Source organism: Pieris napi, chromosome 22, assembly GCF_905475465.1.
Source record: "Pieris napi chromosome 22, ilPieNapi1.2, whole genome shotgun sequence".
Classification (NCBI taxonomy): domain Eukaryota; kingdom Metazoa; phylum Arthropoda; class Insecta; order Lepidoptera; family Pieridae; genus Pieris; species Pieris napi.
In genome coordinates this window covers 10,019,843-10,036,958 of record NC_062255.1, presented here as the reverse complement: position 1 = coordinate 10,036,958, position 17,116 = coordinate 10,019,843, and the positions used below count along the sequence as shown (strand labels likewise).

Genomic DNA, 17,116 nt, shown 5'->3' with positions numbered 1-17,116 from the left:
CGGTATGGGTCCTAGTGTTAGCGATGGTGAGGTGATAATGCCGTGACAAAAAGGTGTTCACATTTCAGAAATTAGAGACTTATAAGCATACAATGAATTCATCTTGTAAAGGACTACATATTTTTTATTATTACTTTTACAGCGTAACCGAGTATATAGAATATAAGTTTAACAATTACTCATAAATGACTTCTTATTATGACATTTGCATGCCTGTTATTGTATGGCTGATTGTGCGGACTTTTCTTGTTGTTGTTTTTATTTTATTTTGTACCACTATCATTGCAAATAAAGGATTTATTTTTATTTATTTATTCATCTTGCACTTGCCTGGGGGAATATGTACGACTTGTACGAGCCAAAGCTGTACATTTTGCTCACTAAAGCTTTTTTAGTTTTATAAGCTTGGTGATTAGCTAATGTTCAGCTACTATTAAAAGCATAGATAAGATTTTTTATTAAAGGGATAAATAAAACTAGGCAGTGTTGCAGTGAACAATAATTTATTATATACGTTTCTCAGTAAATTTTTCTATTTAAATACTAGTACAGTCAGGCATTAAATTTCTCGTATCATATTATTAATACTAAAGTCGATACAATATTAATATTAACTATCCGCAGTGCTGATTTGTGGAACAGACACTATATTTAGCGTGTTTAAAATTCCAACTAAAGCTTTATTCAAAGTGACTATTTTTCAATTAAGTTTGACATTTGACAATCTTATAAACTAAAATTGGTTTAAGGTTTTTGATACCTAACCTTACCTTTATACATTCCTTGGACAAAATAATAAATATTCCTTTTTTGATAGATGATAATAAAAAATAATTTTTATAAAAATTGCAATATCCTATCTAATGTCTACAATCAATACTGACTAGGTGCAATACAACATAATTGCAATATATTTTAAACGACTTTTATTTACATAAATATCACACAATTATATCTTATATGCGCTAGTTAAACATTAAAGTAGACACGAGGTAATCTTATTTTTCCATACGCCATCGTGTAAAATTGCACTGGCAACACTTAAGCCCAGCTGTCATTTATCACGTCTGTCTACAGCACAGACTATAAAGCATGGCTTTGGTACAATTTATAATATGTCTTCCCTTTAATTACATATACTTATCGACTAGTTTATCAAAACTCTACATTTGTTTACTACCTGTTTGTGTTTGAATAAAGTGCAAATAAATTTCATTTCATCAGAATATCGGAACGCTTGGTGAATCAGGTACGATGATGTGTAGTCAAACAAGGCGACCCTATAAACAAAAAAAATATTAGTAAAATGCCTATTTAAACTCTGTGAGGTAAGAATGTAAAACAAAATAAACAATATAGCTTTTTATTTATCAACATCATACTTTTTCGTTTCTTGACATTTTTGAACTCCTGAAGTGTTAATGAATTGTATGACAGCCGTTATCTCCTAATGCGAATCGAATTTGTATGGAAATAGTGACGAGACGATTCACTTTTATATATATACTAGCTGGCCTGGCGAACATCGTACCGCCTAACAGTCGATTCTTTATTTTTTTTTTAATACTTTTTCTGCTATTCGGGACACCGGTCTAGCTAGTAAGATAAAAAAAAGAAAGTTGATAATACAACAAATATATTATGTCAAAAAATTAAATTTACCTTCCCGGAACCCCTCCACTAACACTTGATCCTCGTACTTCAAGGAATATTATAAAAAAAGAATCAGACAAATCGGTCAAGCCGTTTTTATGTTATGTCGTGACAACGGAAAATGGGTTTCATTTTGATATATATAGATATATATATATATTATATCTATCTAATAAATAATATATAGATAGATAGATATAATATATATATATCTATATATATATTATTTATTTTCTTTCTTTTGATTACAAAGATCCATTCACGTTAGCAACTTAAAACTAATTATTATAATCATCAGCAATGATTATACAGCCTCTTGTGGGCCTTAGCCTCCTGAATTACACTTCGCCATCGCAATCTACCCAGTGCTTCCCGCGTTTAAACTAATTATAGTACATTAAAATTAAAAAAAAATTAAAGTCAGCCTATACATGCACTAGTCTCGCAGAGACGACAAGCGTATGCACAAATTGCTATTGAGTCAATACTCAGGAGCAGTACACTAACTGTTTCTACTGCCTCGAAATCTTCATAATATAGCCGTCACGCTTGACAGTCACTAGTACGTATTTTTAAGTATCTTCTAGAGTCTGGCTCATGAAAGAAGATCACGAAAAAGCGCGGCAAATTAAAAAAAAAATAGTATGGTATCCCTAAAAGTCCCTGATATATTTTGTGGATTAAACTTACTTGATACTTAATTTTATGTTATTATTTTTTACATTGATAGTAACTGTATTTCTATGAAATTAAATACTTAACGTATTTAGTCTTTTACTGTTGATACTTAAAATGACTAGCATTGCATGGAAAACTAAAACTATATTTATTATAAAACACAACTTTATTCGGAATAATCAAATCCTGCGAAAGAAACGAAATATTCTATCAAATAAAACAAAGTTTAGGCTATTATTATACCTGTTAACTGTTCGGAAAAAATATAAACTAAAAATGAGTAATTGTATGAAGTATCAAGACAATAAATCATACTTACCTAAGAATTTCAATGACATTCTGTGTTGCCATCCGAAAGTTTTCAAATAATTCAATTATCTTCTTTCATTAGCCAGAAAGAATAACAGTATAATCTTTATAATTTGTTAGAACGCCTAAAACTTTGAAAAGTCTAACCGTACAACCTTGTTACAATATTTTATCATTTTATGAAATCGACTGTGTAAAGCCTGTGAAACAAATATTGGTTTTGAAACGATGAAATCGTTCGATACAATCTTAAAGCACACAACGTAGCATTTTGAAGAACCACGTCGTGTTAAATGACATTCATTTTATTATAAGGAATGGAAAATACGTAAAAATGGAAGCAATACGTAGATTTCGATTAGATTTCTGCGATTTACCAACTATGATCGAAAATGTTGATGTCTTATTGAGGATTGTTAATGTTAAAATTGTTAAATCCAATGACCGACGTGAGTAAAGTAGTTAATTTTTATGAGCGCTTGAAGTGGGATGTTTTTACTATGCAGTAGGAGAGTTGTAGATTGGAGAAATCAGGACAAACAAAAAGGTTTATAACAACGCAAACAATATTTCGTACCAGATATTTCTTCAAGAGTGTTCGCAAGAGAGCATCAAAACACAACAAAAGTTAATAAGATCATCTTATATACGAAAGAGGTTACGTAATGTTACTTTTACAGAAACAATATACTTTCAGTCTTAAGGTAACATTCACTTCTGATTTAGCGCAGACAAACTCAAAACATTTTTGAAATAAAGGAGTCGAATTTAGTACTGTCGTACCAATATATTGTGGTTCACCGCAATGTTGAACGCGGTTTTAAGTGGAAATCTGGATCATATAAGATATATATATTCATTGAAAAATGTATATGTAACTCTAGTGGAAGTCACAAAAATGCAGTCCGTGAACGTCGTCATATCAAACTGAAGCCTACATTTTATATAAAAAGCAATGGATGTAACTCTGTGAAAACCTTACGAATGGAATTCGACAATTGAACAATATCATAATCAACCAATATTGTTGCCGCATTAATTATTTCTACATAAAAATCTTCCAAGACTTCTTTACTTCCACTGTTAATTTTTACTATTATTATTATCACATTCTTTTTCTTTTTTGCGTCTAAGGCGCATACTAACTGTTGTGGTCACTGGCAGAAAGACCACAGCATAATGCTGAGCCAGGGCCAGTTACTGCCACAACACACACGTTTCACACTTAAAATGTATCTTATTCCTTTTTTTCTATATTTTTTTGTTATTCTTTTTTGATTATTATTATTATTTTGTGTGTTTCCGTGTGTGTGTTAGTAATAAATGTTATTCCATTATATTCCAAATCGCAATAAACTTCTGTTTTGTGCACAAAAGATCCTATGATTTTATCAATATTTTCTTTATTTTCAGCCATCAACATCATAATACTATTACTATGGATGACTTCTCTTGTATGCTACTATCATGCCTACGTCGTTTCGACAATATGGTTCGTGTTCATTCGGTGTCCAGAAACAGGAGACTTGATAGCCGCATCAATTATATTCTCTCTGGCTGCGTGTAGTCAGCCATCGTTCATCACCATGTTTCAAATGATTATTTACAAGTATTACTTTAATTTTATTATAACATTACGTAGTGTAAATTCTATATGCACTTGATTTAACGTCGAAATTACTTGTTTTCTTGTCTGTACAATTTAATAAAGATGTCTTCGGCTTAATGATATCTTTGATATTATAAAACCTAAGCAAAAAGTAATTCACGCTACAACTGATCTTGGTCTGTCTATATCACTTCCTTGATCATCTATCATTATAGGCAAGAAGGTGATCAGCCTGAAACACGCCATCGATTTTAAGGTCTAAGATGCGCTGGATTGCAACATAATATTAGGCGACCCGTGTACGTAGTCACTAGGCTAGGTGCTCTTATATGATGAAGAATAATTTTTTTTATTACAGAAAAAAGGTCCAAGGATTAATAGAAAATGTTCAAGGATTCAATTACTTCGTTAAGCCGGATACAACCTTTTCCAAAAACATTCACACACATTTACGCTACATCAAAAAACGTGCCATGGTCGTGTGGATTACTATGGTCGTTGATGGAATGGTGTACATCTTGATACCTATAATAATGCCAGGAAGACACCTGCCTGAAGATCTTCAAATAATCTATGGTATCTATATTACAACAAAATTTATTTAAAAGATATACATTAAAAAACCGAAAATAAGGAGGTTTTATGAATCAAGTCAGGGTTTTAGACGAAGAATTTACAAAAACCTTATTATCGTGAAAAAACTATGTGTCTTTAGTTTATGGTGACATAATAAATTAAAAAAAAACGTGTGGCACTCGGGGACTGTCGCGGTAAAGCTATTGCATAGATTTTTTTACCTATATTACGTCATCGTTTGTTAGGTTTTATTTTCGTTACGGAATTTCTTTCCTCCAGTCTATTATTTTTCATTTTTCAGGATTGGAACCTATGTTCAAGTCCCCCAACTTCGAAATCGCCATGATTATCACAGCATTAGGCGTGTATATTTGCGTATTTTCGCTAGCAAATGTAACAGCAATGAACATAGTCATACTCGGCTACATTGAAGCGCAAATGATCGCCCTCAGCAAAGAAATCAAGAATGTGTGGAATAGCGCGGAATATTCCTACAGAAAGCACGCTATCTCCTACAAAAGTTCAGGATCCAAAACAATTATAAAAAACATTTACGTCACCGAGAAATTAAAAGAAATAATTTACTTTCACGTGAAGTGTATCGAGGCATTAAAATATTACGAAAATGTATTCAATGTTACAAAGGCAATTGAGTTTTTACTCATTGTCTTGGGCATAATTTCAGAATTGCTGGGCGGAGTCGGGAGCACATATTTAGAGATGTTATTCACAGTTGTGTTAATATCGATCGAGTGTATTTCTGGACAAAAATTGAAGGACGCTTCAACGATGTTCGAGAGGGCGGTGTATGATTGTAAATGGGAAAACTTCGACATCAATAACAGAAAAACTATACTTTTTATGCTACCCAGCGCACAGAGGACTTTGAAAATAACTGCTGGTGGTACTACGCCTTTGGACTTTAGGTGTATGCTCGCAGTGTTCCGATTCAGCTATTCCACGTACAATACACTGCGGTTAATGGTGAAATAATATACGTTTAGTACAACAGTGAACATGCTAGTAGCGGGGAAATGTAGGCACGCAAATGTTTTTTGGTAAATCGCCTTTTCAGAAATTGATTTCTAATGTTTGATTATTTTACAATGTACATTTGCACACATTTATTACGTAATAAAAGGTTAAGTCATTTTTTTTAAAAGTAAATATAGATTATTTATTTATATATACTCTTTTGCAAAATAAACGGGCACTTTACATTTTTTTCTCTTCTTCAATAAATATTTCAAGAAAGGGGTTTTATTAGATTGACGATATATTGGTAGCATTGAAGCATCCTGGCATAATTACGTTATTTTTAAGTTCCAAATTTAAATTTTGCAATCAACAAAAGAAAAATAAAAATGTGGCGAATTGCTGAAACGGTTTGTTTAACTGATTAGTAAAATTTTAAAACTTTTGCATATATTCTGCATATTAAATAATTAATTCTTTATTTTTACATTAATATTTAAATACCACTTTCTGATACGACTGATAAGAGTTCGAGCGGCTAATTGTGAGTCGCTTTAATGTTTAAAGAACTTTATTTCTCATTACAAAAATTATTTTTTATTTACATGAGAAATTTAATATTAAGTATATACGAACGAGATACACGTCGTCATCAGTTAACCCAATTTTAGTCTAATGGGCCCATTCTGATGTGGGATGTGGCCTGTGGATGTGGGCCCACGCTAATGTTACGAACCTTAGACGGCAACCGATTAAACAATTGCACACCCTCATACCTAATAGATCTCTTTAAATAATTTGTGCGCGGCTTTGGCAAGATAAGCAAACTCGCTCGACGAGTATTGCGTGTAGTGGTGTATTTGATTTTATTAAATGATAAGTTACTATGTAGAATTTTTTTTTAATAAGGATACAGGTGCTATAAACATATAGTTGTTTAATCGTCATAATTTTAGTTTCTTGGTAGATTTTATTAGTAGGTGTTAAAAAATTGTATCTGAATAGTGCTTTTATTAATTTATTTTGTAGTGTTTGTATTTTAGAAATTTTGTTTTTGCATGCTGTACCCCATATTTCAATTAAGTATATGAAATGTGGCTTGACTAAACAATTATAGATCAAATGACGTACAGATTGCGAAATGCATTTAGATATTGACCAAAATCTGCCTATAAGTGATTTTAGTTTGGTAATTATGTGTGATATATGAAAGTTCCATTTTAAATTTGTATCCATTCTAAGACCCAGATATTTCTCCCATTTTTTGTTATTGATTTCAACGTCTTGAACTTTAAGCGGTTGAAAGATAGGAATGAGTTTATTTGTTGCCTTGAATATTACATAAGATGTTTTTGAAATATTAATTGTTAGAAGATTTTGTTGAAACCAAGAAGATAGAACATTTAGGTCTGATTGAGCTTGAGCAACCATAGTCTGGATATTTGAACCAAAGTAAAATAAGCAGGTGTCATCAGCGTAGAGAGTGATTCGGCCGTGTAAACCGAGTTCGTGAATGTTGTTAATATATATTAAAAATAACAATGGACCTAGTATAGATCCTTGTGGGACGCCGCATGTTATTGGTATTTCTGAACTTTGAGCATTACCTATTTTTACTATCTGGGTTCTGTTTGATAGATAAGATTTGAATAATTTTAGTGCACAATCTTTTATTCCTATGCATTCTAATTTTTTAAGCAATAAGTTGTGGCTTACGGTGTCAAACGCTTTTTTCAGATCAATAAAGACACCCAGCGCCATTTTCTTAGAGTCAATATTTTGTTTTATGTCGCTAACGAGATCGGCTGTGGCTGATAAAGTGCTGCTTTTTGATCTAAAACCATATTGGCGTTTAAAAATGAAATTGTTAGTTTGCAAGTAAGTGTCAAGTCGTGAGTAAATAATCTTTTCTAATATTTTTGATATTGTAGGTAGAATAGATATTGGTCTGTAATTGCCGGGTTCGGTTTTGGGGCCAGATTTATGGATAGGAGCAACTCTGGCCTTTTTAAGAGAATCCGGAAATTCACCTTTATGCAGCAGCTTATTAAAGCAGATCGAGAGATATTCAGAAATATGATCAATTACACATTTTATTGTTTTAGTATTGATCCCATCTATTCCAGTGCTACAATTCGTGTTAAGTGTTTTTATTATATTAGTGATTTCAAGTGTTGTGCATGGATTAAAGTTAGATAGTTCAGAGTTAAGACTTTGAGGAAGTGCTAGTGTAAAATTAATGTGAAATTGTGTTGGTATTTCATTGGCTAGTTTTAGCCCTATGGTAGAAAAGTATGTATTAAAAGCAGCAAAAATATCGGTTGTTTGAGTTAACTCTTTAGTGTCTATAATAAGTTTGGAAGGTGTGCAATCCTTATTTAGCTTGTTACTAGCCAATTTATTTATTAGACTCCACATTTTTTTCGGGTTTTTAGCGTGTTTAATAAATTCGTTGGAGAAGTAATTATCTTTACTGTCCAGAAGACTTGGCAACGGTATCAAGAGACCGGTTCGGTCAAAAGAAGACTCTTTTCGGGAATATAACGATGCATAGGACCAAGAGATCCCCGCTTTGTGGTGAGTCAGGAGTTGCGAAATCGTAAAGCGTCAAGTGTGGACTTGAAGAAGAGCCTAGAAGAAGTAAGAGGAGTAGAAGTTGTAAAGCTGTGGACGGTCAGGAAGAACCGACGCCGGCGAGTACAGCGAAGACCACGGGAACGCTATGCGCAAGTGTGTTTCAAATAAATATCTCCTTATGGCAGATTCCCCGTTATGTTTTAGGCAGCAATTAATTCTACGGACCGTACAGAGTTAGTTTTCGTAGAAAATGGAACAATAAATGCACACTAGTACATAATCGAAGTCGTATTTCCACATGACACGGCAATCCTCGCCTGCAGTTCTGGTTACATGCAAGAAGTTGGGATACGAGCTCAATCCAATTGAGCATGTGTGGGATGTTCTAAACAGACGAGTTATTTCAGAAGGGTCCTCAAAACGTCATTAAAAACATCGTAGAAAGGATTCAAGCTGTGATTTTGAGAAGAAACTCGTTATTAGGTTATTTGAACTTTATTTAATTTTAAAAAGTAAAAAAATCTTCGTGTTTATTGCCGACTTAATCTTTGCACCTACATCGGTTTTACAGAATCAAGTAAATATTTAATAACATAATTCACTCTACGGGTATTCATTTATTATTTTATGGACGAACGACGACGACGACGACGAATTTTAGGACGGAGAAATTGTGATCAATATGTGTTCCACCGTCATATAAATTTATGTATCATAATTAAAAATAAATATCTATCGTGTTGTTTAATTTACTGAATGTTATATACATATCTATTACTTGAAAATAATAAAATCTGAATTTAATCATCTGTAATTTCGGATTACAAACTACTTTTTCATAGCACTTCCAACTTTTTTCAGAGACGGTAGTCTATAATTCGCAACTACCCTGCAAAATGTTAAATTCTCCGATAGTCTTTACTATTAAACCATAGTTCACTACAATGATTTTGATTTTATGGGTTTCATCATCGGACGTCGAGGCAGAATACGAAATTTCACCCGTATCACCTCGACGACAGCCGTTCCGCAAATAAAAGTATTTTAAGGCACTTTACGGCAGCGCACCACCACTATATGGAACCAGTTGCTCACTAAAGTATTTCCGAACCAAATCGACTTAGAGTCCTTCAAGAAAAGAGCGTACTAATTCTTTTTTCGGCAACGCGAGCTCTTTGGCATTGAGTGTCCATGGGCGGTATCACTGAACACCAGATGAGCCGCCTCCTGTTCTATATAAAAAATAAACAAATAACGGTTATGATAAGAAACGAAACAAAGCCAACAATTTATTGTAATTAGTCCACAGCAACTAAAATAAATTGCTTGAAACACATACTTCATAAAATATAATTTACTGCATTGAATATAAAGTAATCCTGCCAATTAGGTGCCGACCATAACAATTAATCAAGCGTTTTTTCATGTTTGACACGACTAGAACCTTCAAGGATTTTCATTAATAGGTACTTTGACTATAATTTGTTTCATGCAAATTCTGTTGTAAACGTTTTATTTGCTTGAACACCTTGAACGCGGAAATGGAGAAATTTCGTCAATTTAATTTAAATTATTGCGATTTAAATACAATGCTGGAAAATCTGGATTTTCTTTTAAGAATCTCTAACGTTAAAATTAATAAGAACAACGATCAACGTAAGTTATTTAAGTAATTTTAGCTCAAAAAAGGCGAATATGTAAATGTGTAACTTCACACACACATAATAATAATAAAAAAAAATTGGACAAAATTAACAAATAATATTTTAATCTTTAACAATTTTAACGCTATAGAAAAAATAAACTTAATTTATGATAAACATTAAATTATACGTTAAATTCATAAGTCATTAAAAACACCAGTGTTGTTACTTGTTACAACCTCAGGTCAGTGCCTCAGTTCTGTAACTGTTCCGGGATCATATATTTTTCTTAATCGGGTGATCTGCCTCATAAACGCCTTGATTGTTATGTCGAAGGTGTGCTGTTTTTCTTCACCCTACGAGCGCCTGTTAAACGCGCACATAGAAATAAAGATCCAGTCACACCAAACAAACGGTGTAAAGGAACGATTTCACCAGTGTGCTGAACGGTGCGGCAATAACAAATTGTGCGCGAATATTTTAGGAAAGTTCGCGCACACGGCCCTAGTAGTGGACTCGTATCGACACGCACATTCGTTGTTCGCGAACTCATTCTTACTTGCACTACCAAAGCGAACACATTTAATTGTGCGCACACTATACCAAGTAATTTTTCGAATAATGAAGAATAAATTACAAACCACAACGTTTTTCTGTCCGTCCATATTAGCAACTGTCGGCAGAAACTTCTCAGCGAACAAGTGTGTGCGCACAAAAGTTACATACAGCATTGCCGGTGGAGACAGAAGCCAAACGAGCTACGTGCTTAGTACGTTCTGCTATTGTTTTGCACAACATGTTTGTAAACAAATGTGCCGCACGCTATTTTGGTGGAATCGTACCTTCAGGGTTGAAAGGCGCACGTGTCAATCATTAACTGATCGTTATTTTACAGCTATACACAAAATATTTATAATTATATGGTTCCTGGGCATTATTTGCTACTACTACGCGTATGCCGTCTCATTGGTTTGGTTTGTCGTGGTCAAATATCCGGTGACGGGAGATTTTAACACCCCATGCATATTGTTCTCAATATTAGCGTGCAGCCATCTCTCATTCGTCAACATGTTTTATATCATGATTTATAAGTAAGTTATATATTTTGTTTTCAGTATCTAATAGTAATAAAGATTCAGTAAGTTCGATTGGATAGTCTCGGAATTTAATATAAATTATTTTTTTCCCTTAACATTGTTTAGCACTTAAGACTACATGCACACTAATTCACTAATTAAAATGTTTTTGGCATGTTTTAATGAGTGTTAACCTATTGCAACCTACTCTAAATTTTAATACGAATTTTGGGAAACAAGACAGAGTCAAAAGCGTTACGTATGTCCAAAAAGATTTAACAAACGGGCATCAAAGTTATCGTCTCGAATAAGAGAACATTTCCTTATTAAAACTACATTAATCGTAGGGAAAAACTTCAAAACCTCATCCAAAGATGTCTAGACTTCAACAAAATAGTAAAGCCCGGAACAATGTTTTCGAAAAACCTTCACAATCAGCTAAGATACATAAAGAAACGTGCATCAATCGTTTGGGTCGCTATGTTCATGAACGCAGTATTTTACGCGCTAGTCCCATTTGCCATTCCGGGGCGACATCTACCGGAGGACAAACAAGTAATATATGGTGAGAAAAAGTAATAATAATTAGAATTGAATTAAAGTACAACTGGATGCACTCTGCAACAGTAAAAGTAAAAGCTAGTACTAGTACTAGCGAAGTGTTGAATCGACTCCCGGGGGGGGGGGATCTTCCCTGGGAGACATCCAATTTTTTAAAAAGAACATACTCCTCTCTAAAAGGCCGACAACGCACCTACTAAAATGTGTGTGCATGGACTGCAATGACTACCTTTTTTGTGCGTCCCGTGGGCACGTTTCCCTCCCTATAAAAAAATTATATATCTGAGTGATCACTACTCTTTACCACTTCAAGTCTCACAAATGCCTTGACGATTCATTCGACTTTTAAATATTTTATACGGTTTTAGGTCTGGATCCAATCTTCGAATCGCCAAATTACGAAATTGCATTCGTCATACTGAGCTTTGGCATTTATATCTGTGGACTTTTCTTTGCGAATGTCACAGCCCTCACATTGGTGATACTTGGCTACGTTGAGGCTCAATTGTTAGCTCTCACTACAGAGCTACAAAACTTGTGGGAACACGCCGAAATCTTTTACGAAACACACGCTTTGACCATCCACGACCACAACATAAAGAATAAAATCAAGAACATTTTCATCAACGAATGCTTGAAGGAAATCGCGCTTTTTCATATACTAAACATAAACATTATTAGAAAATTTGAAGATATATTTCGGGGTACAAAGGCTGTTGCTCTTATATCTACAATATTAGCAATTATAAGTGAATTATTGGGAGGAATCGAAACCACATATCTACAAATCACATACACGCTTGTAGTGGTATTTACAGAAACATACGCGGGCCAAAAACTTATTGATGCTTCGATTAAATTCGAAAAAGGCGTTTATAGTTGCAATTGGGAAAATTTCGATTCAAACAATATGAAAATTATTGCGACAATATTGCCGAGCGCTCAGAAGACAATGAATATAACTGCTGGCGGAGTGACGGTGCTAGATTATTGTTGCTTTTTTGCTGTTATAAAATTTAGTTATTCCGTGTATAATACACTACGGTTGCAGGTTTGAAATAGAACTGGCGCTTATTAATAAACACGTGTTGTACGAGCCAAGGCTGTACATTTTGCTCACTCACGCTTTCTTAGTTTTTTAAACGTCGCGATTACCTAAACCTTCGGATTTACGCCCCGAGAGTATAGCCAGACGCAGGCACTCTTTTCAACATTTACATTAAATTTAGCATTTGTTTCATAGAAGTAAGCATACTTATTTCGCATATACTATTTTACGCGAGTTGTTAATATAGAGTAAACATAAAATCCTCTATTAATTAAAGCACCCTGATGACCCAGGAACCGCACACATTGTTAAAATAATTGCATCAAAGTTGTTAATTACTTTGTTGTACCTGCATTTTTAGTCTGCGACTGTCAAATATGACATATAAACTAAGTTAACCTACAAGTTTTCGATCTGTCAAGCAAACACTTAAATGCACAATTTCTTTTCCGCCTGTTTCGCTGAGGGTAGTTTCATTTTTTTTACCATGATGGTGATTACATAAATTAATATATCCCACCAACCCGACTGCCAGATCACAGAGCCAGTTGACACATAACTATTATATGTTGTATTCATTATTAAATCACCTTTTTATCAATAAAAGTTATTGTAAAACAAATTGAGAAAATATTATTTTAGAATTATAGATTCTGTACAATGCACAATATTTTATTTTGAATTTACCTGGCATGCGCAGCTACGTGACGTAAAAGTATATTCCAATTACTCCTAACACTGTCATCACACCCACCACTGATGCCAATATAACCTTGTGCTGTATCGCCCTCATCATCATTCCCTTCACCAGACGAGTGGACCGGTTTAGGTCTGCATCTGTTTCTCGTAACTAGAACAAAATTTGTTAGCTAATAAAAATATAATATGTAATATGCATAATTTACTAAGGTAAGCAAAGATTAAAATCCGGTGTTTAAAAATTTAAAGAAAAGTGGAAATGATACACCAGAATACAAAGGAATATTTAATTAGAAATTTATTTATATCCATGACAAGTAAGAGACCATGTAATATATGGAATGACAAGATTAGATGAGGGACAGTGGACAAGGATGAAGTACAGCCTTAACCAAAAAAGATTATATGCAAGAAATTTATTTATTTACTTGAAATGTCTTGCAACATAAAGATGTTAGGTTATATTAGATTAGATGGATGATAAATTAATTCAGTATTAGGTATTTGGTTTAATTTTAGGTATATGTTTTGTTACAACATATTAAACTGTATCAAAACTTAATTTTTATAATATGGTCAATGGGAAATATGTTTCTCTGACTTATTTTTCTTTTCTCTCTGATTATTTGATTATTGTGGAAGGTAAAGTACAAATTTATAAATTTGATTGTGCTTTCAAAATTGTCATTAATCATATACACATTCAGTGCAAATGAAAGATTATTATTGTTATTATAAAAACACTTACCCTTGCCCTCGTCCTGTGTAAAGTTTCCCTTTGATGATGTAAGTCCTGCAAAACTGCATTGCCAATTTGTTCTGTTTCCAGAATGATACGATAGCCTTCAGTCAGGTTTTTGCCAGACCGTTCCAGCCTCTCAGAATTGTTCAATAGCTTTTGATTTTGCTCATTAACTGTCGACCAGTCATCGTAATCATCAGGATCAATATTGTCTGTGAAACAACAATATAAATAAAAAGACAATCACACTCAAGACAATTGGCTGGGTCAAAAATAAAATTGTTTTAAAAACCAATGATTAGGCAACATGAATCTTCTATTTATATTAATACTACACATTTGAGAGAAAATATAGGTAATACATTTATTTTGTATTTGTAATGTATATACTTGGAAAATTTTACCTTGGTTACAAAATAATGGACAATAAAAAACAATGGCCTAAATAAAAAATAATAAAATCTCTTTGCTTCAATAGGCAATCAATAAAGTATAATAATAATTGTTAAAGAATAATGAACTAACAAGCTTAATAACTTACAAGCTGCAGAATTGCTAATCACCGAGCGGTACTCATCTCTAACACGCTGCAGTTCAGCACGATAGGCAGCAACCCTGGACCCAACACCTGAACCACGATACTCCAATTCTAATTGCTCCAGCTTTAAACATTTTAAATATACAGACTTGCATATAATATATAATTATATTAAAAATAATATTACTAGTAGACTATATTAGCGTATAATTCAGTACATAAAATTCACTTCAGCTATCCCAGAAGAAGAATTAAACAAAGAATAAATTAATATGTATATAGTACCACTGCTGACAACTCTTTACATACAAAAATGACATTGTCTCTAAATTTCTAAAACAATGTCTTACCAAATCATTAGCTTCCTCAAAACTTGATTGTATCTCTCTCGATAATTTGTCAGGATTATCTGAAAAATTAATAATATTTTAATTTGACAATTAAATTAAACTAGATTGTTCTTGTATAAAATGAAATCAATAAATTAATGTCTCAGTACTCTGTAAAATTAAATAGCAAATAATTAAAATAAATTAATTTAAACTAATAGTACTAACTAAGGCCTTAAGTTTTACTTGAATAACGTGAGTCCTTAAGAATAAGCTGCTTAAGTTTTTCATTACTATGTTAATATTGTAATTTAAAAGCAAAATCAAATAAAAGATGCCAAAACCACTTATGCATTAAATTACTTTAATTTGTTAATTAAAGTTAATGCATGTGTGTGACAAAACATATGCACATTAACTTTGCTTTATATGTTTATAATTATATTACTTTTGCAAAGTTTTGTATTTCTTATTTGCTTGTTATGTACAGTAACATATAAAAGATTGAAGTTACTACAAGTTGAAACTCAGCTTTAACACGGTTGAATTACTTACCGTCATTTCCCAACTTTAATCGACCAATTTTAGACGTGATCTCCGCTGTTAAAACTGAATATTGTTGTTCATATGATTGAATTAAGGTAGACATAATCAGTTTCTTTCCACTGCTTGAAAACAAAATTAGTTCACTATTACACTTTTATCGTGCGCCGTCACGTAATATTCAATTATGTAGAAAGGTTTCAAAAAACACATTTAATTTCATCTTAGTTTTTTGTTAAGATTTATTTGAGCTTGAGTATGTACATAACATTTAACAATACATTGAAATCGATTGAATATTGAGTTATTGACATCTGACTAACGATTAACGAATATAACCCAGTGTTGACTGTTTTGGGTAATGAAAACTTGACAGTTGACTCAATAAAATAAAATAAATATGTTTAAAATCCGTAGTCGTACCGTACATATTATAATCAATTACACGGGTCAACACGAATTTTGAGTCTGCGTTCTGTACCTCTGATTTTGATTACTTATGCCTAACTAATTAAAGAAAAAATATTTTTATCTATTAAAGTTTGCTTTTGTAGTTAATACAACGAAATTTATTTTTTATGAAAGAGCTCTATTTACATTGTATTGTATATACATTGTGTAAAGGTACAAAAGCAAACTTTATTTATTATAAATAGAGTTTCTGCTTCTTTTTCGATGTATACAATCAGAAAATATTCACTAAATAACAGACTCAAAAAAAATATTTTTTTTGTTGACTTGTGTTATCAAACTGCAGTAACGGGCCTGTTAACAGCTGTACAATAGATAAATTTAACAAATGAGTATATAGGTTTTTTTTTGTAAAGGCTTGGTTTATGTAATTGCCTTAATTTGATTCCAAGCTAATTCTTACTAACTACAGTTTATTGTGCCAATTTTGTGTGGCCAACATGATGGAATTTTTTATTTATTTATTTTTTATATTAGAGCCCATCTGTATGCATACCTACTTTCTCCAAGTTTGAAAACAATAAGAACTGAGAAGTTAGCAGTGGGTGTGACCCAGGTACTACTTAGGGATGAACTTGGAGGGGAAAAGATCGATTCTTAATAATCGATGTATTCTCTTTAAAATAAATCGATTATAAAAAAGCGATTAACTAAAAATATCTCGATTTTATTATTAACTATTCGAAAAGTTGATTTTTTTGTACAGTAATAAACTTACTAAGTCAATAATAACTAAAACAACAACGTTCGTTTTAAAACTAAACAAGTTTTTTTTTTAAATTCAAGAGTGAAGAAACTGAACTCAAAATTATTAATACTATTTTATATAATATTGAATTAGATATAAAACATACCGATTAATACAAAAGAACTAAATAATATTTAAGTATAGTAAGAAATACAAATTTATTTAAATGTATCACTTAAGATTTAACTAGAACAAAAGAAGAAATAAAAAAATACAAGAAAATAATTAAAAGTGTAAGTAATGAAACTGATTTAAATCGATTTTTAATATTTAGATAATCGATTATTAAAAATCGATCGATTATTTTGTCACATCTTTGACAGCCGACAGCCGACAGGTAC

The 17,116-nt window shown here is 32.3% G+C and overlaps 3 protein-coding genes across 4 annotated transcripts; 2 read left to right on the top strand and 1 right to left on the bottom strand.

Moving 5' to 3' along the window:
• Nucleotides 1-486: 486 nt before the first annotated feature.
• Nucleotides 487-15,856, bottom strand: LOC125060874 (vesicle transport through interaction with t-SNAREs homolog 1A). The gene is made up of 6 exons (XM_047665984.1): nt 15,569-15,856; nt 15,035-15,093; nt 14,688-14,808; nt 14,153-14,358; nt 13,393-13,555; nt 487-1,280 (listed from the first exon to the last, which is right to left on the bottom strand). Exons 1-5 carry the CDS (start codon nt 15,660-15,662, stop codon nt 13,406-13,408), a joined length of 630 nt encoding a protein of 209 aa, XP_047521940.1. The 5' UTR covers nt 15,663-15,856; the 3' UTR covers nt 487-1,280; nt 13,393-13,405.
• LOC125061050 lies at nt 2,793-7,233 on the top strand. Its single transcript, XM_047666189.1, has 5 exons — nt 2,793-3,089; nt 4,018-4,228; nt 4,608-4,825; nt 5,127-5,345; nt 7,175-7,233. Exons 1-5 carry the CDS (start codon nt 2,975-2,977, stop codon nt 7,231-7,233), a joined length of 822 nt encoding a protein of 273 aa, XP_047522145.1. The 5' UTR covers nt 2,793-2,974.
• LOC125060872 lies at nt 10,901-13,518 on the top strand. Of its 2 annotated transcripts, XM_047665982.1 has the most exons (3): nt 10,901-11,111; nt 11,444-11,661; nt 12,026-13,518. In XM_047665982.1, the coding sequence occupies exons 1-3, from the start codon at nt 11,089-11,091 to the stop codon at nt 12,712-12,714; spliced, it is 930 nt and encodes a 309-aa protein (XP_047521938.1). In that variant the 5' UTR covers nt 10,901-11,088; the 3' UTR covers nt 12,715-13,518. The 2 variants fall into 2 exon arrangements, with proteins under 2 accessions (XP_047521938.1, XP_047521939.1); XM_047665983.1 differs by lacking the exon at nt 10,901-11,111 and having other exon boundaries at nt 11,312-11,661.
• Nucleotides 15,857-17,116: the final 1,260 nt, after the last annotated feature.

Coding starts and splice junctions, on each gene's coding strand:
- LOC125061050 (XM_047666189.1), top strand. CDS start 2,975: ATGGAAGCAATACGTAGATTTCGATTAGATTTCTGCGATTTACCAACT. Junction 3,090..4,017: donor TGTTAAATCCAATGACCGAC/GTGAGTAAAGTA, acceptor TGTGCACAAAAG/ATCCTATGATTTTATCAATA. Junction 4,229..4,607: donor CAGCCATCGTTCATCACCAT/GTTTCAAATGAT, acceptor TTTTTATTACAG/AAAAAAGGTCCAAGGATTAA.
- LOC125060872 (XM_047665982.1), top strand. CDS start 11,089: ATGTTTTATATCATGATTTATAA. Junction 11,112..11,443: donor TTTTATATCATGATTTATAA/GTAAGTTATATA, acceptor CATTAATCGTAG/GGAAAAACTTCAAAACCTCA. Junction 11,662..12,025: donor GGACAAACAAGTAATATATG/GTGAGAAAAAGT, acceptor ATACGGTTTTAG/GTCTGGATCCAATCTTCGAA.
- LOC125060874 (XM_047665984.1), bottom strand. CDS start 15,662: ATGTCTACCTTAATTCAATCATATGAACAACAATATTCAGTTTTAACA. Junction 15,094..15,568: donor ATTAAAGTTGGGAAATGACG/GTAAGTAATTCA, acceptor TTAATTTTTCAG/ATAATCCTGACAAATTATCG. Junction 14,809..15,034: donor TTGAGGAAGCTAATGATTTG/GTAAGACATTGT, acceptor AAATGTTTAAAG/CTGGAGCAATTAGAATTGGA.